The 15,632-nt window shown below is 61.2% G+C and overlaps 2 protein-coding genes across 3 annotated transcripts; one reads left to right on the top strand and one right to left on the bottom strand.

The window, feature by feature from the left end:
• Positions 1-835: 835 nt before the first annotated feature.
• Positions 836-6,674, top strand: LOC138813918 (NAD-dependent protein deacylase sirtuin-6). Its single transcript, XM_070002512.1, has 8 exons — positions 836-939; positions 2,084-2,211; positions 3,005-3,187; positions 3,826-3,885; positions 5,327-5,422; positions 5,510-5,590; positions 5,932-6,055; positions 6,158-6,674. The coding sequence occupies exons 1-8, from the start codon at positions 874-876 to the stop codon at positions 6,404-6,406; spliced, it is 987 nt and encodes a 328-aa protein (XP_069858613.1). The 5' UTR covers positions 836-873; the 3' UTR covers positions 6,407-6,674.
• Positions 6,675-7,456: 782 nt separating this feature from the next.
• Positions 7,457-15,207, bottom strand: LOC138813915 (cyclic AMP-responsive element-binding protein 3-like protein 3). 2 transcript variants are annotated; one of them, XM_070002507.1, is made up of 10 exons: positions 15,067-15,207; positions 13,509-13,640; positions 12,876-13,170; positions 11,652-11,761; positions 10,209-10,346; positions 9,358-9,464; positions 9,182-9,250; positions 8,377-8,461; positions 8,134-8,230; positions 7,457-8,018 (listed from the first exon to the last, which is right to left on the bottom strand). In XM_070002507.1, the coding sequence occupies exons 2-10, from the start codon at positions 13,638-13,640 to the stop codon at positions 7,696-7,698; spliced, it is 1,356 nt and encodes a 451-aa protein (XP_069858608.1). In that variant the 5' UTR covers positions 15,067-15,207; the 3' UTR covers positions 7,457-7,695. The 2 variants fall into 2 exon arrangements, with proteins under 2 accessions (XP_069858608.1, XP_069858609.1); XM_070002508.1 differs by having other exon boundaries at positions 10,209-10,340.
• Positions 15,208-15,632: the final 425 nt, after the last annotated feature.

Raw genomic sequence — 15,632 nt, 5'->3', positions numbered from 1 at the left:
TCTTTGCCCTGGACCCCCTCCTCCAGGAGGCCTTCCAGGATGAGCACAGCCCGAGCCAGGGTCCTCCCCGATGACCCCCTCCCCCGCATCGCCCTTTGTGCCCCCCACGGAACCCCGATCGCACTGCAGCGCTGCGCGCATTGCTTACGTTCCCGGTGTTTGCTAGGTGGGCGCTGCACTGCTAACCCGCGCCCTCAGCTCTTGGTTATGATCAAGACGGGGGTGTCACTTCCCGCCTAAGTGTTGGTCTGGACTCTGTCTGCCCACTTTAGACTTCTCCGCATAGCCGGGATGACAGGTGTGCTCTACCGCACCTAGCCATTGGTTGAGATGGGATGGGGTTCCCCCCTAATTTTCTTGCCTGGCCTGGCCTAGAGCCTCGATCTGACCAATCTCCACCTCCCAAGTAGTTAATAAAATGGCAGCTCACACAGGCTTCTTAAAAGGAAGCCTCAGTGCCCTCCAGCAGTTTCCCTAGACGGTTGATGGGATCAGAGAACTGTGTGTTCTTCAACACTCTCCATGTATTGGGGTTCTGGGTCCCCGCTATGTGGCATAATCCCCATAAAGTTTCCAGATGGCTGAAGAACTCTCACACGCGTGGCCGCCCACTTTTTTTTTTCCCGCCCGCCCGGATCCCCATGGTTATCCCTCTTCCAGGTCCCAGAAACACAGGCTCAAGCAAAGTAGCCGGGCTCTGCCAACACTTAAGATGGCGCACGAGGCGTCGCCCAAGCAAGCGCGCATGCGGCACGGCAGGCCGCGTAGGGCAAGAACGTGGGCTCCACCTTCCCACAGCGTCCCGCCCCTACTTCCGGCGGAAGCGGCCGCAACAAGGGGAAACTTTATTGTTCCCCTTTCGGGGCGGCGACGATGTCGGTGAATTATGCGGCCGGGCTGTCGCCGTACGCGGATAAGGGGAAATGTGGGCTGCCAGAGGTGAGCGTGCCGGGGTGCGGGGTCGCCCCTGCGGGCGGAGGGGGAGGCCCCGGGTGGGATCCCGCCGCCATCGGAGGGGGAAGCGGGATGGGGAGGGGAAGGCCGCCTGCCCCCTGCCCGTCGGGGGCTGGAAGGCCCAGGCCCGGGCTCGGCCCCTCAGCGCTTCCCACCCAGGGGTCAGAGCTCTCCCTCTGAATCACAGCGCCACTGCTCGGCCTTTAGAGTCTCACCGGCTGCCCTGCCCAGGCTGACCTCGAACCTCCAGCCTCAGCTCTCAGCCTCCTGAGTACTCAGTAGCTAGGATCGCAGCCGTGGGCCTCCAGCACCCAGGCTCTGTCCAGTCGGTTTGAGGCGTGAATCCCTCTTCCCCCATTCACTTCATTCACAAACATCTTTTTGGAGGGGATGGGGGGGGGGGAAGAGAGTACCTCCTGGGGCTTGAACTCAGGGCCTGGGAGCTGTCCCTGAGCCTCTTTGTGCTCAAGGCTAGCACTCACTCTACCACTTGAGCCACAGCACCACTTCCAACTTTTTCTCAGTAGTTCAGTGGAGGTAAGAGTCTTACGGATTTTTCTGCCCGGGGCTGGCTTCAAACCTTGTTCCTCAGATCTCAGCCTCCTGAGTAACTAAGATAACAGGTGTGAGCCACCCACATCCAGCTGATTTACAAACATCTGCTGCATATGAATTATATACACACACACACACACACACACACACACACACACACACACACACACACACATTCAAATGGCAGAGACCTAAGAGGTTCATTGCAAGGAGGAGTCTGGGGGCACCAGCAAAGATGATATTGGAATCCAAACCTAAAAGAGTCAGGGAGCCATGCAGGTGTCTGTGGGAGAAAGCATCCTGTGCAAAGGCCCTGGGGCAGAAGGGAGGCTGGCACCTGAAAGGAGCAGAGTGAGTGGAAGAGGCAAGGAGGGGCCGGGGAGGGTTGTGCAGGGCCCAGTGGCTGCCCGGAGGGCTGGGGCTTTGACCCTGAGGGAGGTAGTCACTATGGAGGGCTGTGGGCTGAGGGGCACCAGGCTGACAAGCCACCCTGTCCAGTTCATCTCCTCCCCTTCTGCCCGTGGCCCTGGGGAACACATCTGGACCAGGCCCCTTCTGTTTTCTCACCCCACAGATCTTTGACCCCCCAGAGGAGCTGGAGCGCAAGGTGTGGGAGCTGGCGCGGCTGGTCCGGCAATCCTCCAATGTGGTGTTTCACACGGGCGCCGGCATCAGCACCGCCTCCGGCATCCCTGACTTCAGGTCTCTGGGCTGGGGAAGGGAAATTGAGGCAAGGCCTGATGTACCACCAGGGACTTCCTGGGGATCAGCAGACACACCCAGTCTGGGAAGCCCATCCTGCTGTGTTCATGTTGGATACTGGGAAGGGGGGGAGAGGAGCCGTCAGTTTCCCAAAAGTCCTTTATAATCCCAGCCAGCCTTTGGCCCTCCTTCATTGGCTAGAACCTCTTCAGGTGCCCAGAGTTGACTGCAAAGTGTGCTGGGAAATGTAGTCTTTAGGGTTATTTGCAAGCCTATCCCGCTATCTTCCTCCTGGGTCCTGGAAAAGAGGAACAAAGCTGTGTCCCCAGCATTCTATCCCACTCCAGTGTCCAAAACCTGATCACCTGACCACAGCTAGCTGCAAGGGATGCGGGGAAATGCAGTCTTTACATGAATACGCCTAGCCACCACACTGGGGGTTTTATCATCATAGGAAAGGAGACTTTTTCCTGGGGTCCCTCCTACATCTAGCTGTGCACCACTGCACAATGAATTGCATTTCTCTCTCTTCCTGAAGCCTCTTGCCCAGCAGCCCAGGGACACCCAGTGTGAGATTCCTCTTTGAAGGAGAAATGTTAAAATTCTCCCCCACGCAGCCTCCTCCCCCACTGCCACACAGTTCAAAGTGACCCCGAAGAGTCGGCCTGGATCTCTCCCTTTATCCTCTGCCTTTCTCCATCACTGATTCTTTATTTCTTTTCCCGTCCCGCTCTCACCCTGTGTCCTCGAATTCTCCCTGCCCCGGCTTCTCCCCATCTGCTGCTCCCCTCAGAGGCCCCCACGGCGTGTGGACCATGGAGGAGAGGGGCCTGGCCCCCAAGTTCGATACCACCTTTGAGAGTGCGAGGCCCACCAGGACACACATGGCCCTGGTGCAGCTGGAGCGCGTGGGCTTCCTGAACTTTCTCGTCAGCCAGAACGTGGACGGGCTGCACGTGCGCTCCGGCTTCCCCCGGTAACCCTCCAACCACTACCCAGCCAGCCCTGCCCTACCCACCAGGATTTGAACTCAGGGCCTCACCCTGACTTGGCTTGCTTGAGCTGTTGTCAGGCGTTCTACCACTTGAGCCATGCCTCCAGCCTGGTTGATTGGAAATAATGCTAAGGAACTAGAAGGGAAGCCGTGGCTTTGAATAGGAAGGTCTGAAAGGGTGGGGCCATGGGATGGCCCCAGAGCGGGGACCTGCTGGAGGTGAGATTGGGAGCAATAGGAAAGAGCTCCTCAGGCTTGGTGTAGGATGTCCCAGAAATACCTCCAGACTTAGTGTTCTGTTCAACCCTAGGGACTGAGACGCACAGAGGGGCTCAGTGTGCACACGGCCACACAGCGCGTGCCTGTGGAGAGGGCTGGCACTGTGACAAGAATGGCAGCAGTGGGTGAATGGCTCCTCCGTTTCAGAACGGTTAGGCCACCCGCCCGGGGACGCACAGCCCGTGGGTGGGACCGCTGGCGGCTGCCCCCGCTGGAGAGGAGGCCCGTGGGTGTTGTAGATGAGAAGGCCAGAGAAGGCCTCCTGGAGGGAGAGAGCTCAGAACCAGGCTCACAACCTGGGGTTCCAGGGAGGGGGCCCCCAACCTCTTCTCCTCCCACAGGGACAAGCTGGCAGAGCTTCATGGGAACATGTTTGTTGAAGAGTGCACCAAGTGCAAGACGTGAGTGCGGGTGGAGCCCTGAGTGTGACCGTGGAGGGGGGGGGGACTCCTGGGTAGGAGGGTCCAGGGGTGGGGGCGTGGCCTGCGATTGTGGCTGGAACCAGGAGTGTGGGCGGGGCCTGGGTGTGGGCGGGGCCTGGGGTGTGGGTGGGACCTGCGTGGGAAGGGCCTGCGGTTCTGGGCGGGGCCTGAGTGTGGGCGGGGCTCTGCGAGTGGGCGTGGTTGCGGTGGGGGTTTACTTGTGACAAGGGCAGTTTTGTTCGTAGTGGGCGGGGCTTGTGATTGTGGGTGGGGACTCCTGCGTGTGAGGGCTAGGGTAGGGCTGCCGTGTGGGCGTGGCGTGGGTGGAGCTCTTTGTGGGCGGGGACTCATGTGCGAGGGCTCTGGTGTGGCCTGCGGTTGTGGGCGTGGCCCTGTGAGGGGCGGGGCCTGTGGCTGTGGGCGGTGGCCCAACCCTGCAGCCTGTTTCATTGTCCTGTGGCCACCTTCCTTCCCTGTGTCTCCGACATTGTTTTTCTCCCTCTTATGTGTGAGGGAGGATGGTGGTACAGAGATTTGAACTCAGAGCCTTGTGTTTGCTGGGCAGATGCTGTGCTCTCCAGCCACGCCCTCTGCTCTTTTTGCTTTAGGTGTTTTTCAGGTAGGGTCTTATTTGTCTGCCTGGCGCAGCCTGGACCTGGATCCTCCTATTTATACCTCCAGGTGTGCACCACCATACCCGAATGGATGGTTGAGATGAGGGGGAGGGTGGCTCACTAACTCTTTGCCTAGGATGATCTTGAATCTTGACCCTCCCACCTCTGACTTTTCAGTAGCTGGGGTTGCAGGTGTGACCACCACACTTGCACTGAGTTGGCTAGGCACAGCACTATGACTGCATCTCTCAATCAAGCCACCTTGGAGTTACTAGGGTTGAAAACTTCTACTGTGCTTTGTGGGGTGGGGGGAAGGGCATATTTAACAAACAACATTGTGGGACAGCCCCCCCTTCTATGAGGGCCCCAGATGTGAACACCTGCCAGGGGGTGGGGCTTCAAGGTGAGGTCTTCCAGACCAGTGTGCAGGTGGGACCACATGGCTTTCTTATCATTTTTCTCTTTCCAACCTATGGAAAAATCACAAGAACCATCAGCTCATGCTTCTCCTCCACCAGGCAGTGGCCAGCCGACGTTCTGTGTATAAGGACCAGAGTCAGTTTTTTCAGGCCTGTGAAAACCTCTATAGACAACACATACACCAGCAAGGCTGCTCTTTACCAATAAAACTTTATAAATAATGCACAAGGAGAGGGCCGGATGTGACCCAAGGGTTGGGGCTTGGCCACTCAGCTCATCTGCTCAGCGGGCGCTCTACTGCTTGAGCCACAGCTCCCCTTCTGGTTTGTTGCTGGCTAGCTGGAGATCAGAGTCCCACAGGCTGACGGCTTGCCTTCCCTCCTCAGGCAGTATGTTCGGGAAACGGTCGTGGGCACTATGGGCCTCAAGGCCACGGGCCGGCTCTGCACTGTGGCCAAAGCAAGGGGGCTGCGGGCCTGCAGGTGAGCGCCCCTCCCCATGTCCCCCCCACCCCCCCCCCCAGCTCAGGGCCTGGCCACTCGGCTGACCCCTCAACCTCGGGTCCGCAGAGGAGAGCTGAGAGACACCATCCTGGACTGGGAGGATTCTCTGCCGGACCGGGACCTGGCTCTCGCCGACGAGGCCAGCAGGTGTGACCCCCCCCAATACACTCAAAAGTGGGGGGCGAGCGTGGGAACCAAGCAGAAATGCACAGCCCCCACACACACACAGGACAAGGAGAAGTCTGTAAGGCCTCCTGAGGGAGGCCTAAGTGGGGAAACTGAGGCCTTAGCAAAGAACCTGTACCCCCCTCCCCTCCCCGGTCTGGCTCTGTGCCACATGGGGCCAGCGGGGGACCCAGGGAAACACGGGCCGCGTGTCTCCAGGGCCTGGTGAGTGGGTGCTCAGGTGGACAGCTGGGCTCTGGGGAAGGGGGGGCTGTCATGGGACTGAACCCCGCTCCCCGCGGCTCCCCGCTGCCCGTCCCCAGGAACGCTGACCTGTCCATCACCCTGGGGACCTCCTTGCAAATCCGGCCCAGCGGGAACCTGCCCCTGGCCACCAAACGCCGCGGAGGCCGGCTAGTCATCGTGAACCTGCAGCCCACCAAGCACGTAGGTGCTGCGCTCCGCCCCTGCCCCAGCCCCCCCCCCCCCCGTGCGCGCGCACCCTGCCCCTCCCCACACCTGAGCGTGAACGCCCCCCCTCCACCCCAGGACCGCCACGCCGACCTGCGCATCCACGGCTACGTCGACGACGTCATGACGCAGCTCATGACGCACCTGGGCCTCCAGATCCCGCCCTGGGACGGCCCCCGCGTGCTGGACAGGGCCCTGCCGCCTCTGCCGCGCCCCCCGAGCCCCAAGGAGGAGCCCTGCGACTGGCACCCCAAGAGGGAGAGGCCAGACAGCCCTGCCCCCCACTGGCCCTCCAAAAGGGTGAAGGCGGAGGCCGCTCCCAGCTGACCGGGGTGCGGCGGGGGTGGGAGGGGGCTTTTGTAGAAACCACAGACTGGCTCTTTTCTACTCTGTTGAGGTGGGAGGTGTGGCCGTGTGTCTCGCCTCCCCTGGGCGCCAGGGCCCTGGGGTACCGCAGCCTCCGACTCAGGACGCTGTGGGCATTGGGGGGGTAAGGACGCCCCTGAGCAGGCATTCCACAGCCCCTCCTCAGCCTAGGAGGGGGGCCCCACGGCAAGTCTGCAATGCAATAAATCAGGATTCTTTTACTGCACAACTGTGGGTCCCCTCCCGATGTGCAGGTGGGCCAGGCACCCCACGCTGGGCAGGGGCCTGCAGCCATCTGTCCTGGGGCTTGAACTCAGGGCCTGGGCGCTGCCCCTCAGCCATCAGCTCAAGGCCAGCGCTCTACCACAGCACCACTTCCAGCTTTTCCTGTGTATGTGGTGCTGAGGAATTGAACCCAGGGCCTCATGCATGCGAGGCAAGCACTCTGCCACTAAGCCACCTTCCCAGGCCTTATTGGTAGGATTTCTTTTTTTTTCTTTTTTTCTTTTTGTTGTTGGTTGTGGGGCTTGAACTCCGGGCCTGGGTGCTGTCCCTCAGCTCTTCAGCTCAAGGTGAGCACTCTACCGCTTGAGCCACAGTGTCACTTCCCGTTTTCTGATGGTTTATTGGAGATAAGATTCTCTGAGTAGCTAGGATGACAGGCGTGAGCCGCTGGCGCCCGGCTGGTAGGATTTCAGGAGCTGGGCCTTGGCGTCTCCCCCCCCCCCCCCGCCCCCCAACACACACACACACACACTGTCCCCAACTGTGCCTCTGGGCAGATCACCTTGTCTGCCTCAGTTTCCTCATCCCAGCATCATCATCATCATCCCCCTCCCCCCCCAGGAAGACACAGGATGGAAATCCTTGCAGCCCCTCCTCCCTTTCCTCCCTGCAGTCCCGCTCCCTCTGCTGGGCCCAGCACCGCTGTCCAAGGTGCTGAAGCTGCTGGGTTGCTGGGACCCCACGGTCCCCCATCCCCCGAGCCCCGCTCCGCCCCACAGCCGCGTGTTCTGGCAAAACACTTTATTCAGAGTCTTAGAAAAAGGGGGTGGTCATGCGCTGCAACCACCCCAAATCCAGGGATTGCTGTGGTGATTGGGGAGCCCGGGGCGGGAGCTGTCTGACTGGGCTGAGTCTCAGCCCTCGTGGATCCCTGCTCCTTACTTGAGGGTCAGTCAGAGGAGGTGCTGCTGTCCGCTGCTGTGGCCCCCTGAGCACGGGGGTGCAGAGGCTCGATCCTGGGGTGCTCACAGCTCCCCCACCGCCTCCAGCCCCGCGAGCCCCGAGCTGAGCCTGGGGTCGGGGGACGCCCAGTCCAGCAGGGTGGCCCGGCCCAGCCCCTCGGTGGAGTTGCTCAAGACCAGGGCGGTGGCGTGGTCCAGCTCCTCCACCGGGGCGCCCTGCCCCGGAACGTCCAGGAAGCCCCCCCAGGCCGGGCCCAGGCCGCTGCCTGGCGATGCTTTCCAGGATGCGCCGGTGTCAGCCCGGGGTCCCGGGGCCTCGGCCGGGCCTGGCGGAGCCTCAGGGGCCACCCGGGAGGCGGCGTCGTTGTGCAAGGTTCTGGAAAAGACTGAGCAGAAGTTGGGAGTCAGGTGGGGTGGGGGGGAGTGGGGCCCTGCAGGCAGGGTTGGGGCACAGGGCCCAGGCACTGGGGGGAGGCTGCTTGGGGGACCGAGGGCACCTACCGCGCACGGGTGTGAAATCCCCGGGGTTCTCGGCCTTGCCCGAGGCGAAGGGGCTGACAGAGGGGAGGACGATGAGGGCAAAGGACAGGAGCAGGACCTGCAGAGAGGGAGCGGGTCACCCCCTCTTCCCCGGGTCTCCCCGCCTTCCCACAAAGCCCCACGGAGCAGGGGAACCCTGCTTGAGAAGGACCCCAGTTCCCGGGGGAGGGAAGGGGGGGGACAGGCCAGGGGCCTGGGGCTCACCGCTATGCAGGTGCCGGTCTGCGCAGACTTGCTGGTGGACTGGACCACAAGGGCCTGGAGTTTCTTCAGCTGCTCCAAGAGAGACCTGGTAGCAACGAGCGGCCACCGAGCACCTCAGCAGGCATCCGGTCTCCCTTCTCCCAAAGCCCAAGTCCTCCCTGCAGCCCACAGGGCCCTGCAGGACCCCCACCCCCACCCCATCTCCTTCCTGCCTTCCCCTCCCTCTCCATTCTTCACCCACTCACCCTGCCCCAGGGCCCTTGCACAGGCTTAACACCCCGCCCCCATGTACTTTTCTAGCTGGCTCTTCAGGCCTCAGCCCCAACAATGACCCTCACTGTCCCATGGTCTTGTAGATACACTCTGTGCCTCTTCAGTGCACCTGCTACTAGACCCTGAACTCAATGGAGGGACTGCCCACTTCCTTCCCAGTTCCACTCCTAGTGGCCCAGAACGGATGTCAAATTAACACAGATGAAATCTCTGCGCAGAGGCAGGAGCAGGTCTCCAACACAGCCTGTTGCCAGCCTCTACACGACACCTGCCCTCTCCCATTGACTTTTACCTTCTTCCTGGCAGACTCTAACGCATTCCCTCAAAGCCCCAAACCCCAATGCCCCGTTCTATGCAGCCTGCCTCCCTGCTCCGTCCAGCTCTCTGCTCTTCACCTAAACACGCAGTAGCCTCTGCCCTTTACTCCTTCTTCCTATAAAAGATACTGGGGCTACTCCCTAGTCCCCTCCCGACCCCCCCCAAAAAACCAAAACTGTCTCCCCTGTCCCCACTGCAGCTGGTGGCCACTTACAGGTTCTGCTTCTCCAAGTGCAGGACTTTCCTGTGCAGCTCCTGATTCTGGGCAGTGCAGGCTGACATCCTGGCGGGGGAGGGGGGGGCGGGCAACGGGGAGACGTGAAGTCTGTGCCTCAGTTTACCCTGGGAGTGTGACACCAACCCCCCCCCCACACACACACACAGCCTCACCGGGTCTCCAAGCCATCGATATATTCTTTCTTCTTCCTCCTGCTTTCTTGGGCCGACTGCTTGTTACGGATTTTCCGGCGGACCTTCTTCAACACTCGTTCCTCATACTGCGTGGAGGGCGGGGTACAGAGAGGGGGGCTGGCTGGCTTTCCCTCCATTATTGCAGGGTCCCTAGGAAACCTCACTAAGGGGGCCCCAAAATTTCACAGCTGCCCCGGTGCTGCAGCGCCACCTGGTGGTCGGGTCTGAGAACAGCACCTCTCCCTGCAGCCTCAGAAGGTCTGATGGGTGGGAATCAGGGGCTCACAGCTACCGAATTCTTAGGTGACACCTCATACATAGAAAGAGGTGAGTCTCCAAGGGTGGGCCTGACTACAGCTCCCAGGCCTTGAGTTCAAGCCCCAGGACTGGCAAAAAAAAAAAAAAGCCTAGGTTCCTGCCAGACGCTGGCCAGGGGCTCACGCCTGTCATCCTGGCTACTCAGGAGGCTGAAATCTGAGGATCACAGTTCAAGACCAAGCGTGGGCCTGAGTTGAATTTAAGGTTGTACTTCTGGCTGTTCTGGGGTTTGAACTCGGCCTGGGCGCTGTCCCTCAGCTCTTCAGCTCAAGGCTAGCGCTCTACCACTTGAGCCACAGCACCACTTCCGGTGTTCTGGTGGCTGATCAGAGTCTCTTGGCCTTTCCGCCCAGGCTGGCTTTGAACCTCCATCCTTAGATCTCAGCCTCCTGAGTAGCTAGGATGACAGGCGTGAGCCGGACCTTTTTTTTAATTAATTTTTTTTAACAGGTTGGACTAAGATTCTATGGGGGTAATTTAACAGGTACTGAGCCCCACCTCCCGGCGCACACCTTGGTGAGGGGCAGCTGCGTGGGCAGGGTGATGCCCTCCTTGGCCAGCAGTTTCTTCTCGTCCTCAGTCAGCACCAGCTCCTGGCAGTGCCCGGTCCCAGGCCGCAGCAGGTGGGCAGCTGCTAGGTGATGCTGTTGCTATGGAAACCCAGAGCCATTGAGCGAGAAGCCCCGCAACCCTCCCCCCAGGTGACAGCCGCACCCAGAGTGACCAGCAGCACTGTCCACTGAGCCGGTACTGAGCCTTAGTTACCCGCAGAGGACAAAGGGGAGGCTGCAGGGGGGTTTCGTTTCCTGCCTTCCACGAATAGTCATTCGACAACTGTTCTCAGAGTATCTACTCGGTGCCAGGGCTGTGTGCCAGCACAGGCGAGAGAAACATCCAGAAAACAGGGCAGGGGGAGTAAGGCTAGCTGATCTGATCGGAGGCAGGCGCCAGCGGCTCCCGCCTGTCATCCTAGCTACTCAGGAGGCTGAGATCTGAGGATCACGGTTCAAAGCCAGCCTGGGTGGGGAAAGGCCCTGAGACTCTTATCTCCAATGAACCACCAGAAAACCACAAGTGGCGCTGTGGCTCAAGTGGTAGAGCACTCTCGAACTGAAGAGCTGAGGGACCGCGCCCAGGCCCTGAGTTCAAGCCCCACAACTGACAAAAAAAAAAAGAAGGGCTGGGAAGGTGGCTCGTGGTAGAGCGCTTGCCTAGCATGCACGAAGCCCTGGGTTCGATTCCTCGGCACCACATAAACAAAAAAAAGCCGGAAGTGGCGCTGTGGCTCAAGTGGTAGAGCGCTAGCCTTGAGCTGAAGAGCTGAGGGACAGCGCCCAGGCCCAGAGTTCAGGCCCCACAACCGGACCCAAAAATTAAAAAAAAAAAAATACAAAGAGTGTACTAAAAGGAGGGTGAGGGGAGAGAAGAAGAAAGGAATGGGTAATGGAAGAGGAAGAGAGGAAGAAGATGGGGAAGGGGGCGGGAGGAAGGGAGGAGAGGACGATGGGGAAGTTCCAGAACACAGATCCTTGCTGAGCTCTGGCTCTGTGTCCCCTACAATCCCTAGGAAAGTCCTTCATTTTTATTTTTGTGCCCGTCCTGGGACTTGAACTCGGGGCCTGGGTGCTGTCCCTGCGGTTGGTTGGTTGGTTTGCTCAAGGCTAGCGCCCTACCACTTGAGCCACACCGCCACTGCTGGCTTTTGGATGGTTCGCTGGAGACAAGAGTCTCATGGACGTTCCTGCCCTGGCTGGCTTCGAACCTGAATCCTAAGATCTCAGCCTCCTGAGTATCCGGGAGGACAGGCGTGAACCCGGGCATCCGGCTGGCCTTTGTCACTTCTGCCTGGCCCCCTGGTCCCCTCCCTGGACAGCCCTTTCCCCGCATAGACTTCAGCCTCTACCAGCTGCCCCCAGGCTGTGCAATGGGGGGTGTCGGGCGCGGACGCTGCTCACCGGGTCCCCACCGCCGCTGCTGGACAGCAGGAGTTGCTTCACGGAGAGGCTGAAGCGGGAGGGTGAGCCGGCCTGCTCCTCCGAGTACATGCCCGGGGAGCTCCACAGCTCTGGGGAGGCAGGGATGGGGATGGTATCAGACACTGGGGGCCTCAGCTCCCCCCGGCCACCCCCAGCCCATCAATATGGCTGACATCCAGTGCCCACGCCCCTCCCTCCCCCCAAGGCCTGGGCAGGAACAGCCAAAGCCGTGCCCATGGCCCGGCCTTTTGGCTCAGATCAAGAATAAAAAGCACAAGAAGCCAGGTACAGTGGCTCCCACCTGTAATCCCAGCGACACTGGAGGCTGAGATTGGGAAGGTAGAGGTTCAAGGCCAGCCAGGGCAAAAACATATTTGTGTGTGTGGGTGCTGGTCCTGGTACCTGAACTCAGGGCCTGGGGGCTATCCCTGAACTTCTTTTTATTTTTTTTTTGGGTCCGGTCGTGGAGCCTGAACTCTGGGCCTGGGCGCTGTCCCTCAGCTCTTCAGCTCAAGGCTAGCGCTCTACCACTTGAGCCACAGTGGCACTTCCGGTTTTCTGGTGGTTAATTGGAGATAAGAGTCTCAGGGACTTTCCTGCCCGAGCTGGCTTTGAACCACAGTCCTCAGATCTCAGCCTTCTGAGTAGCTAGGATGACAGGTGTGAGCCACTGGCGCTCGGCTAAATAAGTAATTTTTAAAAACACTTCAAGCAAAAAGGATTGGAGTTGTGGCTGAAGTGGTAGATCACCTGCCTAGCGAGTCTAAGGCCCTGAGTTCAATCAATAAACCAACCAAGAAGGTGAAGGCCCCTGTTCAGGGACCCACTGCCGGTCAGGATCAGACCTGCTGCCATCAGCATTATAGTTCAGCCAAGTCTTATCTCCCCCATGGGGCAGGGACCAGGTGTGAGTCACCCCTGACTCTGGCCCTTGGGGTACTCTGCACAGAGTCGGTTTGAGGGCTCTACTCCTGACTGGGTGGAGCTGTGTGACCTCTGGTAAGTGACTTCACCACTCTGAGCCTCCCACCAAGAGGGCCCCCAGAAGGAAGTCTGCAGGGGATGGCCCCGCCCCAAGTGTCACCGTTCTTGATTATGCAAATCAGCCCTGGGCCTTGGAGGGCGCCCTCTGATGTCCATTCTGCGAACTGCACTGGGGGGCAGGATGGATCTCTCTGAGAGTGCCACCAGCCACAAACTCACCCAGGTCGATGGCCACAGAGGTCTCGAGTGCCGGGGTCCCCGGCTGCCTGGCTGGGGGACAGGGCGGGCTGGGGACAAAGGAAGGGCAGAGCTCCCTGCCAGGCTCGGAGGGAGGGCCCCCCGCCACTGTGGGAGCTGGCCCCCGGTGGGGAGGGGTGTCCTGGGGGTCAGAGGGCAGGTCCTCAGAAATGCCACTGTCACTGGCAGCGGGGGACCAGGTCGGGGAGCTGGGAGCTGAGTCTCCAGGGCCCAGGTAGCAGTTCAGGAAGCCATCAGAGTCTGTGCCTGGCAACACCTGCGGGGGGGGGCAGAGGGAGTCCCCGCTCAGCGCCGCCTTGCTGTGGGATTCTGGGTGAACCCCCCCCCCCCGGCCCTGGCTGGGCCTCCATGCGTCCTTTCAAGGGAAACAGAATGCTGTGTGGCCTTAGGAAAGTGTCTAGCCCTCTCTGACACAGTCCTTCCCATACTTGCAAAAGGAAGTGGATGTTCAGTTTGTTCCAAAGGTGCACCGAGAGCTGCCCTGCGTTGATGGGGTGGGGGGAGCCCTGAGTTGGCAGGCGGAGCCTCCCGTGCTCCCAGTTTGCCCAGTGGGGGCCCTCTGGCTCTCAGCTTGTGCAGGGGGAGGGGGCTCACCTGGTCCTCGGTGATGTGGTCCCAGTCCTCGCCCAGTTCCACATGTCTCAGGATGCCATCCTGCCGGTCAAAGAGCAGGTCCAGGAGCTCGATGCTGTCCATGGGGCCCACGGCACAGGTAGGGGAAGCCATCTGGGGTGCGAAGGACATAGGGGTGAAGTCGCACAGACCCCCAAGTTCCCAGCGGTCCCCACGCAGCCCGGGCTGGGCAGCCACTGCCTCGGGCTCCATCCCCAATGGGGACAGAACCCCGGGAAGGAGCCAGCCCAGAACCAGTGGCTCCTGCCTGTCATCCCAGCTACTCGGGAGGCTGAGATCTGAGGATCACGGTTCAAAGCCAGCCCGGGCAGGAAAGTCCATGAGACTCTTCTCTCCAATAAACCACCAAAAAGCCAGAAGTAGAGCCATGGCTCAAGTGGTAGAGCACCAGCCTGGAGCATAAAAGCTCACAGACAGCGCCCAGGTCCCCCAACACTGGCACAGAATGAAAAGTGGGGGGGGGGCAGCTGGTGTCCTTGAGCCCTGGACAAGGGTTCCCTAGAGCCCCCCATTTTTGCAATGTCCAGTCTGGCTCATCATCACCGCACACCCCAGGCAGGCCAGGGACAGCGGGGGGGGGGACAGCCTCCCCTGCAGCCTCCCCTCCCCAGCCTCCCCTCCCCAGCCTCCCCTCCCCAGCCTCCCCTGCAGCCTCCCCTCCCCAGCCTCCCCTCCCCAGCCTCCCCTCCTCAGCCTCCCCTCCCCAGCCTCCCCTCCCCAGCCTCCCCTCCCCAGCCTCCCCTTCCCAGCCTCCCCTGCAGCCTCCCCTCCTCAGCCTCCCCTCCCCAGCCTCCCCTCCTCAGCCTCCCCTCCCCGGCCTCCCCTCCCCAGCCTCCCCTTCCCAGCCTCCCCTTCCCAGCCTCCCCTGCAGCCTCCCCTCCCCAGCCTCCCCTCCCCAGCCTCCCCTCCCCGGCCTCCCCTCCCCGGCCTCCCCTTCCCAGCCTCCCCTGCAGCCTCCCCTCCCCGGCCTCCCCTCCCCGGCCTCCCCTCCCCGGCCTCCCCTCCCCAGCCTCCCCTCCTCAGCCTCCCCTCCCCAGCCTCCCCTCCTCAGCCTCCCCTCCTCAGCCTCCCCTCCCCAGCCTCCCCTGCAGCCTCCCCTCCCCAGCCTCCCCTGCAGCCTCCCCTCCCCAGCCTCCCCTCCCCAGCCTCCCCTTCCCAGCCTCCCCTGCAGCCTCCCCTCCCCAGCCTCCCCTCCTCAGCCTCCCCTCCCCAGCCTCCCCTTCCCAGCCTCCCCTGCAGCCTCCCCTGCAGCCTCCCCTCCCCAGCCTCCCCTCCCCAGCCTCCCCTCCTCAGCCTCCCCTCCCCAGCCTCCCCTGCAGCCTCCCCTCCCCAGCCTCCCCTCCCCAGCCTCCCCTCCCCGGCCTCCCCTCCCCAGCCTCCCCTTCCCAGCCTCCCCTGCAGCCTCCCCTCCCCAGCCTCCCCTCCCCAGCCTCCGACCTGCCACCCACAGCACAGGCTGCATCTTCACATCTTGGGGGGACCAGTTTCCTAGGCCCCCTTAACTTGAGACAGGACTCACCTTTCCAGCTTTTAACCCCCCATCCAATGGGCCCAGCCAGCTGCGTGTCAGGCCGTTCTGAAGTGGGTTCCCACTTCCAGCTGTGAGGTCCCCCACTTGGCCAACGCGCTGCTCCCCAACTCTCTCTCTCTCTATGCCTGGTCAACACTGCCCGCCCCCTCCCCAAGAAATGTTCAAATAGTGCCCTGGAGCTTGAAGCCCAGCCCCTGGCTGCTGATTGGTGGCTAGTCCGGATGGACAGGGAGGAGAGCCAATGGGACAGTGTTGGGCTGAGTTGTTGGGGGAAGGAGGGGAGGGAGGACCGTTATCTCCCCGTTTCCTTGCTGGTCCAGCCCATAGCGGGCAAAGGCTAAAGTCCGGGGTGTCTCGGCGCGGCCATGACTTCTCCCCTACTTTCAGGGACTTGGCTCTCTGAAGAGTCAGTGGATCTCGGGGTCCACACAAGTTCAGGGTCCTGAGATGGGGTGCTATCCGTTCCCAAGGCAAGTCACAATGTGTAGAAGGCCGTTCCTTCTGCAAGGGGGGCACCCCATCTCTGATGGGACCAACACCCCGCCAGGCTGCCT

This window comes from Dipodomys merriami, unplaced genomic scaffold (genome assembly GCF_024711535.1).
Source record: "Dipodomys merriami isolate MVZ:Mamm:240054 unplaced genomic scaffold, mDipMer1.0.p SCAF_6, whole genome shotgun sequence".
NCBI classification, from domain to species: domain Eukaryota; kingdom Metazoa; phylum Chordata; class Mammalia; order Rodentia; family Heteromyidae; genus Dipodomys; species Dipodomys merriami.
The sequence above is the reverse complement of the archived record's forward strand: the minus strand, read 5'-3'. Positions and strand labels throughout refer to the sequence as shown.

Bases quoted from the DNA above. Each gene is read 5' to 3' on its own strand.
- LOC138813918 (XM_070002512.1), top strand. From the start codon at position 874: ATGTCGGTGAATTATGCGGCCGGGCTGTCGCCGTACGCGGATAAGGGG. The intron at 2,212-3,004 runs GTCTCTGGGCTG...TGCTCCCCTCAG, and splicing joins TCCGGCATCCCTGACTTCAG to AGGCCCCCACGGCGTGTGGA. The intron at 6,056-6,157 runs GTAGGTGCTGCG...CCTCCACCCCAG, and splicing joins ACCTGCAGCCCACCAAGCAC to GACCGCCACGCCGACCTGCG.
- LOC138813915 (XM_070002507.1), bottom strand. From the start codon at position 13,640: ATGGCTTCCCCTACCTGTGCCGTGGGCCCCATGGACAGCATCGAGCTC. The intron at 9,251-9,357 runs GTGAGGCTGTGT...CTCCCCCGCCAG, and splicing joins ATCGATGGCTTGGAGACCCG to GATGTCAGCCTGCACTGCCC. The intron at 8,462-9,181 runs GTAAGTGGCCAC...CGTTGCTACCAG, and splicing joins CACTTGGAGAAGCAGAACCT to GTCTCTCTTGGAGCAGCTGA.